General features: G+C 43.8%; 1 protein-coding gene across 5 annotated transcripts; it reads right to left on the bottom strand.

The window, feature by feature from the left end:
• Positions 1-1,829: 1,829 nt before the first annotated feature.
• SRSF5 (serine and arginine rich splicing factor 5) lies at positions 1,830-6,787 on the bottom strand. 5 transcript variants are annotated; one of them, XM_078448084.2, is made up of 9 exons: positions 6,625-6,786; positions 5,831-6,018; positions 5,587-5,731; positions 5,214-5,284; positions 4,989-5,087; positions 4,616-4,685; positions 3,300-3,373; positions 2,736-2,846; positions 1,830-2,648 (listed from the first exon to the last, which is right to left on the bottom strand). In XM_078448084.2, exons 3-9 carry the CDS (start codon positions 5,710-5,712, stop codon positions 2,381-2,383), a joined length of 819 nt encoding a protein of 272 aa, XP_078304210.1. In that variant the 5' UTR covers positions 5,713-5,731; positions 5,831-6,018; positions 6,625-6,786; the 3' UTR covers positions 1,830-2,380. The 5 variants fall into 5 exon arrangements, with proteins under 5 accessions (XP_078304210.1, XP_078304211.1, XP_060476143.1 ...); XM_078448085.2 differs by lacking the exon at positions 5,831-6,018 and having other exon boundaries at positions 1,830-2,645; positions 6,625-6,787; XM_060620160.3 differs by lacking the exon at positions 5,831-6,018 and having other exon boundaries at positions 6,500-6,786.
• Positions 6,788-16,170: the final 9,383 nt, after the last annotated feature.

The following is a 16,170-nucleotide window of genomic DNA, read 5'->3' as shown; positions in this document are numbered from 1 at the left end:
GCACCTACCACTTTTACATATTCTCTTAAACTTAACTGTTCAAATGATTTTGTCTACCACCCAGCCGACATCACCTGCTAGGAAACTTGGTTAAGCAGAATAGTTTTTTCATGAAAGGAAGGCTGGGCTTGGGACCTACTACCCTCAAATTGTCCTTTCAAAGGACTAGATTTTGAGGACTAGATAAAAGGAACATATAAAGAGAAAAGTTAACACATGTCCCACAAACTCTGGCCCTAAATTTGCTTAGAATAACACACTCCTCTATTTCTCAGGTCTTGGATCTGGGAATTCAGGTTTATTTGCTGGTTCAAATTAACTCCCAGTCACCTCCCATTTGCTCAAAGGGCCTTATATTTTATTGCTTCACCGTGTAACAAATGTTTGTTAGTATTAAAATGGTAAGCCACGGATATCATTTACTGAAAAACTATCAGAATAGAGTCAACTGGTAAAATATCAAGAAGTATCTACACCATACTACCCAGTTATATCTATCATACCTAAAACAAAAAAATTGTCTCCTTCCATTTGACATTAACTTCTGGCGGACTTGCAGCCTTCCGAAGCAACCCAATAAAAGAACCTGGGGCGCCTGGCTGGCTCAGCTGGTGGAACACACAACGTGACCTCGTTCAGAGTTCAAGCCCCACGTTGGGTGCAAACATTGCTTATAAAATCTTTAAAAAAAAAAAAAAAAGGAAAAAAAAAACCTAGGTTCCACTGCTTTCCACATGCCTCCACCTCAGTAAACAAACAAGCATACTAAACTCTCCCTAAAATCCATCTCATTCATGGTAGAAGGTTCGGCTTCCCCATTCTCTGGCCTCAATTTCTAGTCTGGGGTACGAGAAGCAAATGTATACCAAAAACCTTTCAAACCTATCCCCCCAAATGGAGTCCCACTACCCAATGCCCACACTTTTGGTTGGAAAGCCAACTGGTACTTCCAACTGTTTTCCTCAGAAAACCCCTGCAAGGCTAAGGCAGATTTGTCTACACTAAGAAAACGTGGTGCTTGGGTTCTGGGGAACTGGACTCCAATGCCCATACTAGTTCACCACTTACTTGCTCTTCTTTGGCCCCAATTTCGCTCCTAGAAGATGCGTTCTTGTATGTAGGAAGTAACTGAGATTCAAGAACACACAGGGAAGACAACTGTCAGAGTATCTGGCTACTACGTGTCACTCACTGTTACCATTTATCTAACTCAGCACTCCTGCATGGGACCAAGATAATCTAAGTAGTCTCTAGAGAGTCCTAGAAGAGACTATTAACAGCGTTCATCATCTACACATATAGGCTCCCAGAACAAAAACGGGTGTAGAACCTTCAGCAGTTTTCTCTAGTAAACTGTTTTCCCCTTAACATACGGTCACACCCACATCACAGCATTGAAAGCAAGAAACACGAAACCTCTTAAAGCACTCTTGTACATGGAATTAAAATAAGCTGTGATCACCTCTGACCTTCAAAATTACATACAACACATAAAAACAATTTTTATAATTTCCTTCCCAAATTATCGTTCTCTTGGCTACGGAAGCCTGAACAACCTGATGTCAATACAATACAGTAATAAAGAGAAAGAGCATGGAAGGTCACACACAGGAAACCAAAACAACAGTTACCATTATTTTGAACAGTTCACAGTCTTCTCTGCCCCAGTTTTGACTAGCCCTGAAATGGCAAGATTTAAATTTTCAAAAAATTTAAAAAACCCACCACACCAAACTCCAGGATTCTCTATAAAGGCATTTTAAATGTGCTGAATGTAGATGGGGAGGGAGGAGTAAACCGCATTCGTCCTTCAGACAGACAGACAAAAGCAGTTTTATAATCTTTTATTATCAATAACAAACAGCTGCTTTAACGTGTCGTCAGGCAGCTGTTAAAGGGTGGGTGGGAGGACACCCTTGACCCTAACAAGGAAAACTCAAGCCTTTATGTACAAGCAAATTTAGAGCTCTTTTAAGTGTCCAAAGCTATTAATTAGTTTAATTGAGGCATTAAACTAATTCTGAATTAACATATTTGAATAACCAAGAACTAAAATGTTCAAATCTTTTCTAGTACAAAAAAATTAAATTTGCTTTAGTTATAAAAGAGCTCTCTCAATATACACAAACTATACACTTCAGACATTCACAAAAATGTGAGCAGAAGGCTTATCAAAAGACATTTAATACAATTAGTTTTCAACAACCCCTTGGTGGTCCACATCTACAAAGATATCCAGCCCAACCCAACCCCCCTCCAAATCCCACCCCCAACCCCCCCACAGAAAAGCACATACTTACCAGAATTTTTAGCAAGTATGGTTTGGGAATTTTTGTGTGTGTGTTTTTAAAAAAGGCCCCCAGGGCAAGTTATTTACAGTTTAATTGCCACTGTCAACTGATCTGGACCTTGACCGGGATCGGGACCTGGACCTCTGGCGATCCACAGATGCTGGAGACTTAGATCTACTTGAAGAACCACGTTTCTGGCTCTTTTCAGGCACAGGAGACCTACTAACAGAACGGGACTTGCTCCGGCTCCGGCTCCGGCTCCTGGACCGGCTGTAAGACTTGCGACTCCGGGAACGAGATCGGCTACGAGACCTAGAGGAACTCCTGGTTCGGGAACGAGACCTGCTTCGTGACCTACTAGGAAGGGAGGAAAAATACAACATAAGAAGCAGTCCCTACAAACCTATTAACTAAAACTTTGTCTTAAAAATGTTAAAGAGATACCTGTGCCTTTTGCTGCCTTCGATTAATTTGATTTTTCTCCCATTTATTTCCTTTCCAGAAAGTTTTTCAATAGCATTCTTTAAATCACCATAAGAGGCAAATTCTACCACCCTACAATTAAAAAAACAAACAAAAAAAAGCCCTTTATAAAGGTACATACATGTTATAGCCTAGTCTCACACTACACACAGCAAACTAAAATACCTTCTCTGTGCACCTTTTGTTAATACTACATTGTCTGAGATCTTAATGGAGAACAGCATTGCAACAAGGTTTCTCAACCTTTCCAAACAACTGAAATTGTTAATTCTCAGTTGTGGAAGGCTTTCCTATGCACCATCAGATGTTTAGCAGCATCCCTGGCCTCTACCCAGGTGCCAGTAGTGACCTCAACCAGTTACAACCACCAAAACTGTTGTCCAGTGCTCCCTACTGAGCAAACTCCTCCTGGATTGAGAACCACTGCACTACAGCATGTCCAAATTTTATGTTCTCTAAAAAAAATCCCCAGTAAAATTTTCAGTATGTTTTAAAAGGCAGTTATGATCTCCAATACACACTCACCCTTCATTTAATTTAGGTCGATGTGCATCCGCAAAGGTTACTTCCCCAGCTTGTCTCATGAAATCTTTGAGATCCTTAACACAAGACAATCGTGTCAAGCAAAGAAAAGGCGACGTGACACACAAACAACCACATGGTATAAAAAACAAGACTACTGGAAGAGAAGATGTTAGATAAAGTACAAACATGGCATTTACCACACTTGTATTCTATCAGAATTGAAAAATTATCTAGGTCAGGGCACGAAATAAGCAAAAAAGCATATTGCTTTTAAGCAAAATGCTAGAGGAAATTCAGATCTTAACATTAAAGTAGTATTAGTCTATACTGAGCTCAATACATAAGAAAAAAAGCAAAACAAAAAACAAAACAAAAAGAAACAAAAAGAAACAGTACATATTTTAAAAGTAAAGACTAAAGTAGAAATTTTATATTAAAAAAAACAAAACAGAACATTTACAAGACACCAGTTATTTTGTGCCCCATATGTCATTAAAAAAGTTTACTTTACCTTTATTATTATTTCCCTAGGCTAGTCAAGCAGCAAACCGTTAATCGGTCGGAGAAACCTTCATGACATATGCCCGACTGGCTCTTCGCCACCCACTTGAAGGACACTACCCAATCGATGGAAGCCTTTAATCGCACAGCCCTCCCTATTAGCAGACTACAGGCGGATGCAGACATGTTCTACTCTTGTGCAGTTACCAAGGAACACTTTACTGCGATCAGGATTCCAACGACCACCTAATTTCGTATCTTTCAACTCTTTTCGACCAGGACCTCTTATTCGGAAGCGTTACAGGAAGACCGCTCTCAACTTAGGGATCAGATCACGTTATCAAGGCTCTGGGATCGCTGCAACCTGGCACTTCAAGTTTAAGTGCACCGATTACGTCTAGACCGGCAAACACAGATCTAGAGGTGGCCAATTGATCACTGTAGGAGCTGACTGGCAAAGTCAACCAGGCCCAACCAAGAGTGACCAAGACAACGATTAGGATAACCCACAGGCACTCCTCGTCATAAGGCCAACGACACAGATAGGCTGGCAAATAAAGGGTTTAATATTTGGTTAAAATTGATTTTAATAAACAAGAAAATATATCCTCAAAACATTAAACATTTGATCACTAATTATTAAAGTTTGAAATATCCCCCAATTACATTTAATTAAAATTTTAAAATTACAATTAAATCCATTTTAAAATTAATTAAAGATAAAATTACTTTTAATAAAACATAATAAAACATTAACTGCCCATTAATTCTTAAAAAGCCACATTAAAATAGCTCAAAACTGTATTTCAACAAACCTGCCAGCTGACTCTTGAAGATAAATTTTCAACTATAAGCCGATTTTCTGTTCTTACAGGTGGAGCATTTCTGAGGAAGAAAATGAGTACTCACAATGGAAGAAATGCAGCAGTGTGTACCTACTGTGTTCGACTGTGGACAAGTTCAAGCAACGAGACAGAACAAGTCATTCAAAGGACTCCCATCAAGTTTCTACATTATTTTACAGGACTTACTACACGCACTAATCAGGAACAGTGGATTAACATATGAAAAGGAGAAACGATTACTCAGTAAGTACCAGAATCACTTATTGCTAATGGTTCTTAAACATTAAAAGCTCCTCCTGCGGTAAAGATTGTTCAAAGCAGCCATCCACCATCTATCACATACCGTCTATCATTTCGAGGTCTGCGACTACTAAAACGGTCAGAATAGCGTCCTCTACCTCTTCCACCTCGAGATCGAGCCCTAGCATGTTCAATAGTAACCCTACAGGAAGGGGGAAAAAAGACTCCGTTATCTCCACACAAGCCACAAGAGATCGACTTTGAAAAATATCCCAGCTGATCTAGTCCATCTTACGGTGCTCACTGGTTACAAAACTAACGTTCTCACCTTTCACTGCAGAGTTCTTTTCCATCAAGTTCATATACAGCATCATCTGCATCCCTGGGATCCTCAAATTCCTAAAATGTAAACATGGGGGGAAAAAAAAAAAACAAACAGACCAACCCCCTGCTTAATGTGGCTCTAAGATATATTCTACAACATAGTAAGAGCACTGCAAACGTGTGATAGAATGACTATCTTAAAGACAGTGATCAGGAGTGGTTTCCCTCCAACCAACAGCGAGGTTATCCCTCAAGAAAATTCACTGCTCTGAGAAGATACAAAGTTTTCCAAAGATACCCTACCTGAACTCAGTAAAATCAAAACACACTGCTCATCAAAATCTTTAGCGACTTAACAGTAGTTCTAAAACACTTACCACAAAACCAAAGCCTCTTTTCAGATCAATATCTCTTATTCGTCCATACCCCTTGAAGAATCTTTCCACGTCCTTCTCCCTGGCCGCGGGATTTAGCCTCCCGATGAATACTCGACAGCCACTCATGATATCCGGCTAGTATTTCCTGTTAGAAAATGATTCGATTGAAACAATACCAGTGAATGTCAGAAGAATGCCTAGTTAAGGGGCCAAAAACATAAACGGCATAAAATAAAATGTTTACCCGGTGATGTTATAAACAAGATTGCCAAGAGTGCCTCTTATTAGGCCAGGTCCCTTGCAGACAAAATTAAAACTCGGCTCCCAACACGATCCTTCCCTGGGCCCAGACCGCAGCAACCGCAACGCCCACTGCCGCCTCTGGAACTGCGCAGCCGCACTCTCTCCCTGGCTCTTCTGGCCCCCTCCCATCTGCCGCAGTTAGGAAAGGCCGAGAAGTGCGGGCGGAGCCGACCCCGCCCTCCGCAAGGCCAGCCCAATGGTGACGGGCCGCGCGCGCGTCGCCGCCTCCCAGGAGCGTCACAGCGGGTGGAAGCCGGATTCTCGCGACGCCACCGCCGCGCCTGCGCAAACGGCGGCGGGCGGACGCCGGCAGCCACAAAATGGCGGCGGCGGAGACAGCGGTGGGGGAGAGCCGCGCGTGCCAAACGCCCTCCTCCCACCCCCTCCCACGACTCCATAGTTCCGGAGTCATTGTGCCCTCCCGCAGAAAACCCTAGCCACACCCCCGAGCAAAGGTCTCCGCCCAAACTCGGGGGGTTCGGGAAGTAAAGAGGTAAGGAGGCAGGGAGGAGCATAGACCCCTGTGTAAAAATGACCATAACCACGACCGCCCTTCCACCTTCAGTTCCCCTCAAACAGTACCCAAAGGGAGACGTGCCCCAGCGCCCACCTCGAATAAACTGCGCTCATTGGACGCCGTCCTCCGCAAAGAGAGCAGCCCTGGCCACTCACGATCTGAGCGGCCATGAAGAAGCCTCGATCCGAGAAGCCTTTCCCTCAAAGTGAGTCACTCACCTACCGGACAGGATCTTTGGCAGCTGAGAGACCAGAGAGGTCCGTAGTCTGCGACGGAGCCGTCTGCCTCCCCGCAAACCAGGACTAAACTCGTCTACGTCTTTCCAAAACTGACGCACTTAGCTGCTCCTGCGTTCCACAAAATGGAGGGCGCGCCCCTGCGTCACTTCCGGTACCGCCCCGGGGACCTCCCCACTGAATCCAGGGATGACGTTTCCGCGGAGCCGGAAGTTTACGTGCAGTAGGGACCGCTTTACGGTGACCGCGCCGGCGACCTGCATCAGCGATGGGCGGGGCCGAGGGGCGGGAATTGGCGTGGGTGTGGTCGTCAGGTGCCAGAAGCTGCACGGGGCACGGATGAAGGTGTTTGCTCCTTGAGTGGGGCTCGTCAGTGTCTCTCCAGCATTGTCATTGCTAGAGCAAATGGCACTTCTTTTTTAGCTGAATTTTTTTTTTTTTAAGATACTCCGGAGAGTACTGGGTAAAAGAAACTCACGTTTTGCAAAAATATTTGGCCATCTCTGACTCCTTGCTTCCTGCAGTTTATGCTTGTACTTTGGAGGAGGCTGCTTAGTGCACAAGTGAATATCTTAACCATACCATACCACGGACGTGTGGTTTATAGTAGGAAGACTAAAGAACTGCAGTGTTTTTTAAATGGAAGTTTTTTGCATGATGAAATACTAAAATTGGGACTGCAGCTAGCAGGCCATCTTGAATTGGGGTCAGAATGCAGATTTCTGCGCTAGAACTGAACCGGTTGGGAGATGTTTCAAGCTACTTTTAAAGTCCAAATGGTATTTGGTTAACCCTCCCTGTTCAGGTTTCCGTAATGTAACACATAAAGTGTACCATTACTCGGAAACAGAAAAGATTGTGTTTTCAAAGTGAGGGTGAAATAGCCTTAGGCATCTTTAACTCCACATTTTCCCAGCGAAGTACTCAGGTTGAGAAATTGAGGCATAAATACAATGATTGTGAAAGGTTACTTTTTTTTAATGCTTTTAGGTGGAAACGAAGGCATGCCATTTTTCAGAGTGTCCTGTATCTAGGGTTGCTGTTTGCAACTAAAGTTACACAGAGATGAAGTTAAAGAAGAAGAGCTACTGACGCTTTTTCTGATCTCCCAGCCCTTAGAAACTGTAGGTTCGAATTTAGATAGTTTGTATGGGATGAGCTCCACCATTTAAACATTTGTTTATTTTAAAAAGAGCCTTGGGGACGCCTGGGTGGCTCAGTCAGTTGAGTGTCTGACTTCAGCTCAGGTCGTAATCTCACAGCTTGTGAGTTCGAGCCCCACGTCGGGCTCTGTGCTGACAGCTGGGAGCCTGGAGCCTACTTCTGATTCTGTGCCTCCCTCTCTCTCTGCCCCTCCCCCGCTCACAAACGCTCACACTCGCTCACGCGCACTCTCTCTCAAAAATAAACATTAGGAAAATAAATAAATAAACATTAGGGGTGCCTGGGTGGCCCAGTCGGTTAAGCGTCTGACTTCAGCTCAGGTCATGATCTCACAGCCGGTGGGTTGGAGCCCTGCATCAGGCTCTGTGCTGACAGCTCAGAGCCTGGAGCCTTCTTCGGATTCTTTGTCTCCCCCTCTCTCTGCTCTTCCCCTCCTTGTGCTCTCTCTCTCTTTCTCTCAGTAATAAATAATCATTAAAAATTTTTTTAAAAAATAAACATTAAAAAATTTTAATAAGTAAATAAATAAAAAGCCTCAGTCAGTATATAGCAAAATTGTGAACTTAGTTATCTATGGTATGGGTAATGAGGATGGATTTAAAAGAAAATAATGAGTTTGTTCAAAGGAAACACCTTTAGGGGTGCATGGGTGGTTTGGGTTAAGCATCTGACCCTTGATCTCAGGGTGGTGAGTTCAAGCCCTATGTTGGGCTCTATGCTGGGCACGAAGCCTGATTAAAAGAAAATACCTTTAGCCGCTAGCCTGATAAACACTGGAATCCTGTAATGTACAAATTGTCCCAAACCAGCATTTATTTAGTTACACTTGTTTACTTTCTGCATAATTAAAAAAAAATGGTCTTCCAGTTATTTTCTATATTTTCAGTTGAGTGTGGAAGCAATTGCTTGTGATTTCACTCACTAAATGCTATTTTTGCTGCAATAACAAAGTAATCTAGAAAAAGTTTTCTGGGAGTGAAAAACAAGAATGTTGGTGCTGTACACCATGAAAAAAGTTGCTGTCTTCAGCCCACAGCATTTGATTTTCTTCAGGACTATTTTTTTTTCAGTAGGCATCACACCCACCATGGAGCCCAACATAGGGCTTGAACTCATAACCCTGAGATCAAGACCTGAGCTGAGATCAAGAGTCAGTTGCTTAACCGACTGAGCTACCCCAGGACTAATTTTTTTTACAAAGCCTGTGAATCTTAAAAATAAGGGGCACCTGGGTGGCTCAATCAGTTAAGCATCAGACTTTAGCTCAAGTCATGATCTCACGGTTCATGAGTTCGAGCCCCACATAGGGCTCTGTGCTGACATCTCAGAGCCTGGATCCTCTCTCTCTGCTCCTCGCACACTCATGCTGTCTCTTTCTCTCTCTCTCTCTCTCAAAAATAAAGAAACATTAAAAAAAATTTTAATCTTAAAAATAAAACAGTAATTTGGCCATAAAAATGGGTTTATTCAGGAATAGTGGAGAGTTGTAATTTGGGACACAGAAGCTGCTGAAAAACCATAGGCACGTCCAACAAAGAAGAGGAACAGCATGTTTTTTGAGAAGCAGGAAGAATTTGGAATGGGTTGTTTTGAAGGCAAGTCTAAAGTTCGTTAGAGAAAAGCATGGTTTCTCAGCAGCTAAGTTGCAGGGGTAGTTGTTTTCTTATAGAAGATGCAGTGTGCGTCTTTTCTGTGTGAGGGACTGTGATGATTCTTCTCGAGGTTTCTTCTGTTGGGGTCTGTAACTGACACTTCTTCCGGAAATTGCAGAGGAATGCTTTGACTCCCACTGCCTCCCTCCAGACTCTAGTGAGGTTTCCCTTCGTTAGTTTTCACAAGGCCTTTCTCGATTTGTTTAGTGCTTAAACGTTTATCATCTCCACAAAGGTAATTTTTCATTAGTGCCTAGTGACTTAATCTACTGGTTTTTTTAAATGACTTTTTGCAATATTTGTTTTTTCCATGACACTCGCTTAGTAAGTCTTCCTACCAGCTTGTTTCTTACCAGTTCCTCCAATAAACACAGTCGTCTTCCGTGAGCGTGATTACTCTGCCTCCTGTGTGATCCTACAAAATTCTGCATGTGCCCCTATAATTCCTGCATAATGATACGCCTTATTTCTGCTTTTGTTTCCCAGAAATACCTGGCACAGCAAAGATTCAGTATCTGTAGACCTGGATTTTCATTACTATTTTTTTTTTTTCAGGTTGTCCTGCTCCTATATTAGTGTTTCAACCAAATGGTACGGCATCTTTTTCCTCAGACACCCAAGTAAGTAGCAAATTCTTTAGTAAAGGAATAAGAAGATGCAGAGAAATCACAGATTTAAATAAATACAATAAAATAAAGGAAAGGAAAGGAAATAGAGTTTATTGGCCATCTCTTTTGGGGGTCTTTCAGCCTAACTATAGGATGTTTCATTCACCACGTTCCTGATCTCTAACTCAGGAGTCAGCAAATTATGGCCTCTGGGGGGTAATTCAGCCTGCCACTTGTTTTTGTATGGTCTGAGGGTGGTTTTACATTTTTAATGGTTGGGGTTGGGGGAAGGTGATCAAAAGAAGACTTCATGACACATGAAAATTAGATTCAATTCAAAGGTCAGTATCCATCAATAACGTTTTTAAGAACACAGCCAGTCCAGTTCATTTACTTAGCGTCTATATCTGTTGTCCTGCTACAAGGGCAGGGCTGAATAGTTGTAATACACACCATATGAACCACACTATCCGGCTAATATATTTACTATCCGGCTCCTTACCGAAAACATTTGCCACCCCCTGAGCTAACTGATTCTTAAACTTTAAACTGTTCTACGAATGCTCCATCCAGCTCCCTCCATCAGATAATAAAATTGTAAACAAGAACGGAGGATTCAATCTTTATTTTTAAATAGAGTTTATGGTATTCCAATTATTAAAAAACACATACGCTTGGGACGCCTGGGTGGCTCAGTCAGTTGAGTGCCTGACATTGGCTCAGTCATGATCTCACAGTTTGTGGGTTCGAGCCCCACGTAGGGCTCTGTGCTGATGGCTGGGAGCCTGCATCCTGCTTCAGATTCTGTATCTCCCTCTCTCTCTGCCTCTCCTCTCCTCGTGCTCTATCTCTCAAAGATGAATAAATGTTTACAAGAAAGAGAGAGAGAAAAATACCTGTGCTTATTATCACAAAATATACAACAGGAGAAATAATTGAAAGACGAGAAGAACACTCAGAATCCCATCTCACCAAATCAACCTTGGATTATGTTTTCCTGTATTTCCTTCTCGTGTTTTCTTTCCTGGGTGTTTAATATATGTTTTATTTTCCAATTCAAAAGTAATACATCGTCATTTAAAAAAAAACCATAGATATTTTTAAAAAGATGTCAAAAGGCTATCTTTGTTTTTCAAACCCCGAAGGATAATTACTTGGCTTTTTCAATAATTTCTCTGTAGTGTTCTTCTATATATACAAATGCATTTTTAAAATATGAGTCATCTTCACATATAGAATTTGGTATCATTTGGCATGAAGATTTCTTATTCATAAAATATAATCATGGGCACTTTCCATGTTTCTTTAATGTATTTATGATCAAAAGTGTATATTCAAATTTGTGGCTGTTTTTCCACTTAACATGACCCAACCACATGACTGGGGAAAATGCTCATTCTGACCGGTAACTCTGTTTTTCTGAAAATGTCCTAAAGATCACCAGATACTTTCCAACACAAAGAAAAAGTATTGCTTCCTTGTTCCTAGCTAATTCTAAATATTTTTTGAAAGGCTTTTCTTAAATCTCTCTTGGAAATGTATGGTTTTAAAAAATGCTCCATTTTCTACTGATTCACCCCTACATCCCTATCTGACTTCTTTCAGTTGCCACACTGTGATTTTTTTGTCGCTGTTTTCATTTTGTACATAATAATCAAAAGTCCTGTGAACCTTCTACTTTAACCTGAGTGCTCTAACCTCAACACCAGATGCACACTAAAATCACCTGACAAGTGTTCATAATATTCCACTGCCTGGGTCCCTACTGGCAGAAATTCTAATGTAATTGGTCCGGACTAGAGTCCTAGTTAGTTAGTAAGGGCTGCAGGTGGCTCTAATACTCAACCAGGAGACCTAGAGGAATGCTGCCCGAGGTCTAGGAACTCACTTTTTGTTCTCCATAAAATCCACCTATCATCTAGTTCCATCTTTCCTCCTCCAAGGACCCATATCTCACTCGGGTTATGGCTGGAGCCCTGATTGGGACAGTCATGGGGAAGCAGATTTGGGACAGAAATGATCATAACACCAAGATAAACTTAAATTCAGAGCACCAAGCATAGCCTCCTTACCACACCTCTTAATATTGGCAGCTCCCATTTTCTGAGCCACTATTGTGTGCCAGGCATTGTGCTAGGGACACTGCACACATCACCTCAGTCACTCCTCACACAACCCTTCATGTAGCCATATAACATTTTAATTTTTTTTAATTTTTAATTTTTTTATAATTATCTTAGAGAGAGAGAGTGCGAGCAGGGGAGGGGTAGAGAGAGAGGGCGACACAGAATCCGAAGCAGGTTCCAGGCTCTGAGCTGTCAGCACAGAGCCCGATGTGGGGCTCGAACCCACGAACCGTGAGATCATGACCTGAGCGGAAGTTGGACGCTCAACTGATTGAGCCATACAGGTGCCCCGGCATATAACATTTTTTAAATGAAGAAACTGAGGCTTACAGAATCCAATGATCTCTTCTGCCCAGAACATCCCACTTTCTGATTTTCCTGCCAAGGCCCTTCTCACAAAAGCTGCAGCATGACCCTCATGTGAGGCCTCTCTGTGCATTAGGGTGGCCCCAGAAACCCCAGAAACAGGAAGCACTTCTGTGCACTTCTGGCCCACTTTGCAGGACTTTGCAGAGTCCTGACCGCCAAGACCAGAGAAGGTTGCAGTGAGGTCGAAATCGGAATAGGGAGAGCTTCTTTCTCCACACAGGGTGAACTGAAGGAGAAATAGGGCAGTCTCTTTACAAAGAAAGGGAAGAGAAGGTTAGTATAAGGACTCCTGAGAATGTTTTCTTAGGGATACAAAGTAATCCCCACTAACTCAGAATTTGCTGAACTGTTGGCGAAACTTAGCAATTCTTTGTATGTCCGCAGCGTAGTGCTTATGTGATGCCAGCCTGTGCTGTGAGTTAACACCCAGTTTAAATTCTAGCTTTTTGCGTCTGCTGGCAATTATTCTCGAACTCAATGGCTCTTTAAAAGAATCACTTGGGCGCTTTTTCAAATGCAGATCGCCAGTGCCATTTTCCCAGCGAAAAGCCTGATTCAGGAACGCAAGGCTCAGGAATCTGAATATTTAACTGGTACCCAAGTCAGGTGGTTCTGAACTACAGTTTGCAACCACTAATCAGAACTGTATTGTGGGTCCACTGCTCCCTTTCTCGTGATCTCAGCGGCCATTCCGTGCTCTGTCTCCTCTTTGCAAGCAACCACGCCTCCTTCCTTGTTAGCAGGTGTATTAAATATCACTGTATAACAAATTACCCTAAAAGTGAATCGCTTAAACAACAAGCATTTATTCTCTCATAGTCCCTGTGATCTGAGAAATTCAGGAGTGGCTTGACCGGGTGGTTCCAGTTTAGAGTCTCTCTTGAAACTGTAGTCGAACCGTAGGCTGGGGCCACAGTCTTTTCTGAAGCCTCAACTGGAAGGGGGGGGGGGGCGGGATCTACTTCCAAGTTCACTCCCACAACTCTTGACACACCCCGGACCCTTGCTGGCTGTCGGCTGGAGACTTAGGTTCTTTCCCAGGTGGGCCTCCCCATAGGCTGCCTGAACGTCCTCAGGACGCGGCAGCTGAGTATCCCAAGAGGGAGTGATCTGACAGCGTGCACCTCACGTGGAAGCTACAGTCTTTTTACAAACCCACCTTGGCAATGACACCCCATAGTGTATTCGTTCGCTAGGGCTGCCATTACAAAATACCGAGAACTGGGTGGTTTACAACAAGAGAAATGGATTCGGTCACAGTTCCGGAGGCCAGATGTCCCAAACCGAAGTGTCCCCAACTCGAACTGCTCTAGAGGAGGATCCTTCCTTGCCTCTTCCCAGTGACTGGTGTTTGCCAGTAATCCTTGGTGTTCTGGCTGGTGGCAGCAGCACTCTGTCACCATGGAGTCACATGGCCGTCTTCTCCATCTTCCCCCTGTGCACATTTGTCTTTGTTTGAACTTGTGTCCAAGTTTCCCCCTGCCCTTTTTAATGTTTATTTATTTTTGAGAGAGAGAGAGAGAGAGAGAGAGAGAGAACTTGAGTGGGTGAGGGGCAGAGAGAGAGGGGGACACAGAATTCGAAGCAGGCTCCAGGCTCTGAGCTGTCAGCACAGAGCCGGACGCAGGGGCTCGAACTCACGAACCCCGAGACCATGACCTGAGCCGAAGTCGGACACTCAACTGACTGAGCCACCCAGGCACCCCTCCCCTTAAAACTGTTTTTCAAGAAACCCTCCTCTGAACCTCTGTCACTTGTCAACCTGCCCCATCTCACCTTTCCTAAGCCAACATGTTTCTTTACAGAGCAGGTAGTCTTTATACACGAGGTGCCACTTTCTCAAGCTCTCACTCACCTGCAGTCAGACTCCCCCCCCCCCCTGCCCGCCCCGTTCCCCTCCCTACCACCCCCACAACTGCCCTCGAGACATTCACTATTCACCTGATTGCAAAATCCAGTGGCCTGTTAGCAACACTCATCCTCCGCAATGAAAGCGGTGTTCACCCTCCCCTCACTGTGCGCCAAGCATAGCACTCAGGACTTCGGATTAAGTAGCCAATTCCGTCCTCATGCAACTCACTAAAATCAATTCACACCCTCGTTTAAAAAAAAATATGTGGAACCCAAAGCTGAAAGTCACACAGCTGGAAGCGGTGGAACCCTGAACCAAACCCAGCACGCCTCTTCCAACTCTGTGGTTCCAAAGGATTTCCTTTCCAAAGTTTACCCAAAGGGGAAATCTATAACCTCATAGCATTATTAAATCAGGAGAGAACATTTCACATCACAGGTAAGTCACCCTGGCCGCATTTTGGTCTCTGTCTTACAAATGTGTGAGCTCGAATGTGCCAGTGGTTGCAGCCCTTGCAAGTAAGGACCGAAGCATCTAGGCTGTGTCACACGGGACACCCGCAGGCCAAACATGCGGGCGAAGCCCTGAGCCAATCGGCTAAGCCTACAGGAGCTGCAATCGTGTGTGCTGGAATTTCAGTCCCAACGCCTACCCTGGCAGCTCCAGAGCTGAATTACGGCCTGGCGCATCCAACAATTTTTGTTGAGTGACTCTATGACTTTCAGCATGCTGCCGGACCTTTCTAAGCCGCAGTTTCCTCGTGTCCGAAATAGGTCAGTAATAGTACTTAATTCATAGGGTTGTCATGAGGATTCAGCGAGGCAGCGTGTGTAATGTATTCGATCCGGAGCCTGGTCCATTCAGCACATTTCAGCGGTAGTAAGTCATACAGTAAACAATGTTTCCTCATTCAGAAAGGACAAAAATTGTAGAGGAGGTTAGGCTGCTCTAACAGAGAGAACCAACAAGACTGAGTTGAAGAACATGGACGTTTCTTTCTCATGTCCCCAAATCCTCTGTACGTAGAAGATAAAAGATTGCAACGTCCCAAAGACCAAACCATTCAAGGGGTTTATGAAAACCAGAGAGAACTGGACGAGAGCCCACCATTGTTTGTTGACTCCTACACCCACTCCGTCCTCCAAGCTGTCAGGAACTGGGACCAACCAATCGCCGAGCTCTTTCCATCTTTAACATCAAGGGGGAAGCCTCAAAAGTATTAACTCTCCATACCCATTTATAACAGAGCCATTGTGGCAGGGCACACAGGAGAGATCCCCCAGAGAGGGACACACCCCAACCCCCACAAGATCAGCCCCAATACTGGAAATTATGCCTTCTCTAATGCGACAATTAGGGTCGAGACACGGGGCCAATCCAGTGCTGCACAACTGACATCTGCCTCTTTGACAAGTCAGCGTGCCTACTAGTGGCCAAGTTTAGCCAGAAGAAATGGATGCTTCAGCTACAGAGCTGTAGAGGGGAATGAGAAGCTCTACCGTGTGTTTCTTCCTGATCATTGTACCTCAAGTAAACAATCTCCTATTTTAGGAGCTTGGGTACTGAGTATTTAAGTTAAATTCAATGCCCATGGCTTGGGTGTAATGTGTAATGAGCTTCCGTAGAGATCTGGTTGAATCCGCAGTGAGACACTGCAAGGAACCCAGAGCTGCAGAGACTGGGGGCCTGATGGAAAACCAGAAGCCCAGCATCTCCAGGGTTAGCACAGGAGAACTAGTGCAGCTTCTGGTAGGTCT

The sequence above is a fragment of the Panthera onca genome, chromosome B3, assembly GCF_046562875.1.
Source record: "Panthera onca isolate mPanOnc1 chromosome B3, mPanOnc1 haplotype 2, whole genome shotgun sequence".
NCBI lineage: Eukaryota > Metazoa > Chordata > Mammalia > Carnivora > Felidae > Panthera > Panthera onca.
Note: the sequence above shows the minus strand (reverse complement) of the source record. Positions and strands in the feature narration are given on the sequence as shown.